The 1,534-nt window shown below is 34.0% G+C and overlaps 1 protein-coding gene across 2 annotated transcripts in view; it reads left to right on the top strand.

Annotated features, from left to right (window-relative positions):
* The window catches only part of LOC107618564 (uncharacterized PKHD-type hydroxylase At1g22950), a 4,438-nt gene that overhangs the window by 2,035 nt on the left and 869 nt on the right, over positions 1-1,534 (top strand). Inside the window, exons 6-8 of one of the 2 annotated variants that reach the window (XM_016320663.2) lie at positions 489-613; positions 1,175-1,293; positions 1,368-1,379. In XM_016320663.2, coding sequence (XP_016176149.1) covers positions 489-613; positions 1,175-1,293; positions 1,368-1,379 — 256 coding nt within the window. Of the gene's footprint in view, positions 1-488; positions 614-1,174; positions 1,297-1,367; positions 1,380-1,534 lie in introns of both variants that reach the window. The other variant, XR_001615294.2, reaches the window with a different exon arrangement.

Raw genomic sequence — 1,534 nt, 5'->3', positions numbered from 1 at the left:
GATGAGTTATATGTAGGTTGTTTCCAGCAATTCTACTTAGAGTTTAATATTAACTTACTTTACAATACTCTTTATGGTATTTACTTTAGCTTTTAATGTTAAGAGCTCCGATGATTCTATGAAATGCAGAGATGCCAGTCAGATGTCTTGAGTTTAGTAGGATATCTTTTCTTCGTCCTGACCGACTGAATTTCAGTTATTGTCCAATTTATGTTGATTTTTAAAATTCAAGTTCACTCTAACAAAAGATTGCCTCTTGTTGCCTTATATATACTGTTCAATGCGGTTAGATATTTTTCTCGCGCTGATTTAATAGTATACTCAATCTATTTCCTTCTTGTATTGTGTACCCGTATGCTTACATATGTTCTCTATCATACAAATGTATTATTTGCTTTGATTTCTTTCACACCAGACTTCTGTCTCCCCTCTCAACCCTGTAGCTTTATTAGCCTTTTGTTGAAGTCTTAAGAGCAATATTTTTGCAGGCTTCCATATAGATGACTCAGAAGTTACCTTGAATATTTGCTTGGGTAAAGAATTTTCCGGTGGAGAACTGTTCTTCCGGGGTGCTCGATGTGATGCACATGTGAATTCAGATTCCCAACTAGAGGTATGTCGACATCTTTACTGTATTTTGGACTCAATACCATGTATTTAGCTATATATTCTTCAGCATGTATGAATACATTCTTAAAGTTAAACTGAGAAATTAGTAACATTGATGATTCATATTATTTGAATAAAAATGCTGGATGTTACATATATTCCCCTGACTCTCTGATCTTGCTAATAGCTGAATAAGAGGTTCTCCTTTTCCACGTCATCTTATCTGTTAAAATACAGATTCTTTCCGAAGTTTAGACTAAAAATTATGTATATGTTTTTTTGTTCGTATAGAAGCTTAATACGGAGATTCTAATTTGTCATGTAAGCTGAGACCTGAGACAATCCAAATTGAGAGCAATAACGCTTCGTGTTTGTTGGGGTGTGATTAAGGCAAAAATGCAATAGCAAGCGCTTCCTAGATATTTTGAATTGAGCTGTTGATTTCAAATAATTCATGCTCTACATTAAATGATATTATAACGGTATTGGAATAGTATTGACTGAATATAAGTACTAATGGATTTTATTTGAACCTTTGTTTTAAAATCCAATCAAATCCTTGTAGGAGATCTTCGATTATTCCCACGTTCCAGGACAGGCAATTCTTCATAGTGGTCGTCATCGGCATGGTGCCAAAGCGACGGTATCTGGGAAGCGAATGAATTTGATTCTTTGGTGTAGAAGGTATTTGCATCACTTGTTTCATTACTTGAGGAAATGCAAATGAATAATCCTAGCCTCTTGCATCATTGAAATAGCACATTTTTCGTGTATGCCTATTTCAAAGTATATAGAGTATTAGATTGCCATTGAAGTTTTCTTTCTTTCTATTTTCATCGTCTGTTGGGGCTTAACATAAAATTGAGTTCCAATAAACATCAGGAAGATTTAAGCTTGATATTATGGTATTATCTATGGTCAATAA

Source organism: Arachis ipaensis, chromosome B09, assembly GCF_000816755.2.
Source record: "Arachis ipaensis cultivar K30076 chromosome B09, Araip1.1, whole genome shotgun sequence".
NCBI lineage: Eukaryota > Viridiplantae > Streptophyta > Magnoliopsida > Fabales > Fabaceae > Arachis > Arachis ipaensis.
Note: the sequence above shows the minus strand (reverse complement) of the source record. Positions and strands in the feature narration are given on the sequence as shown.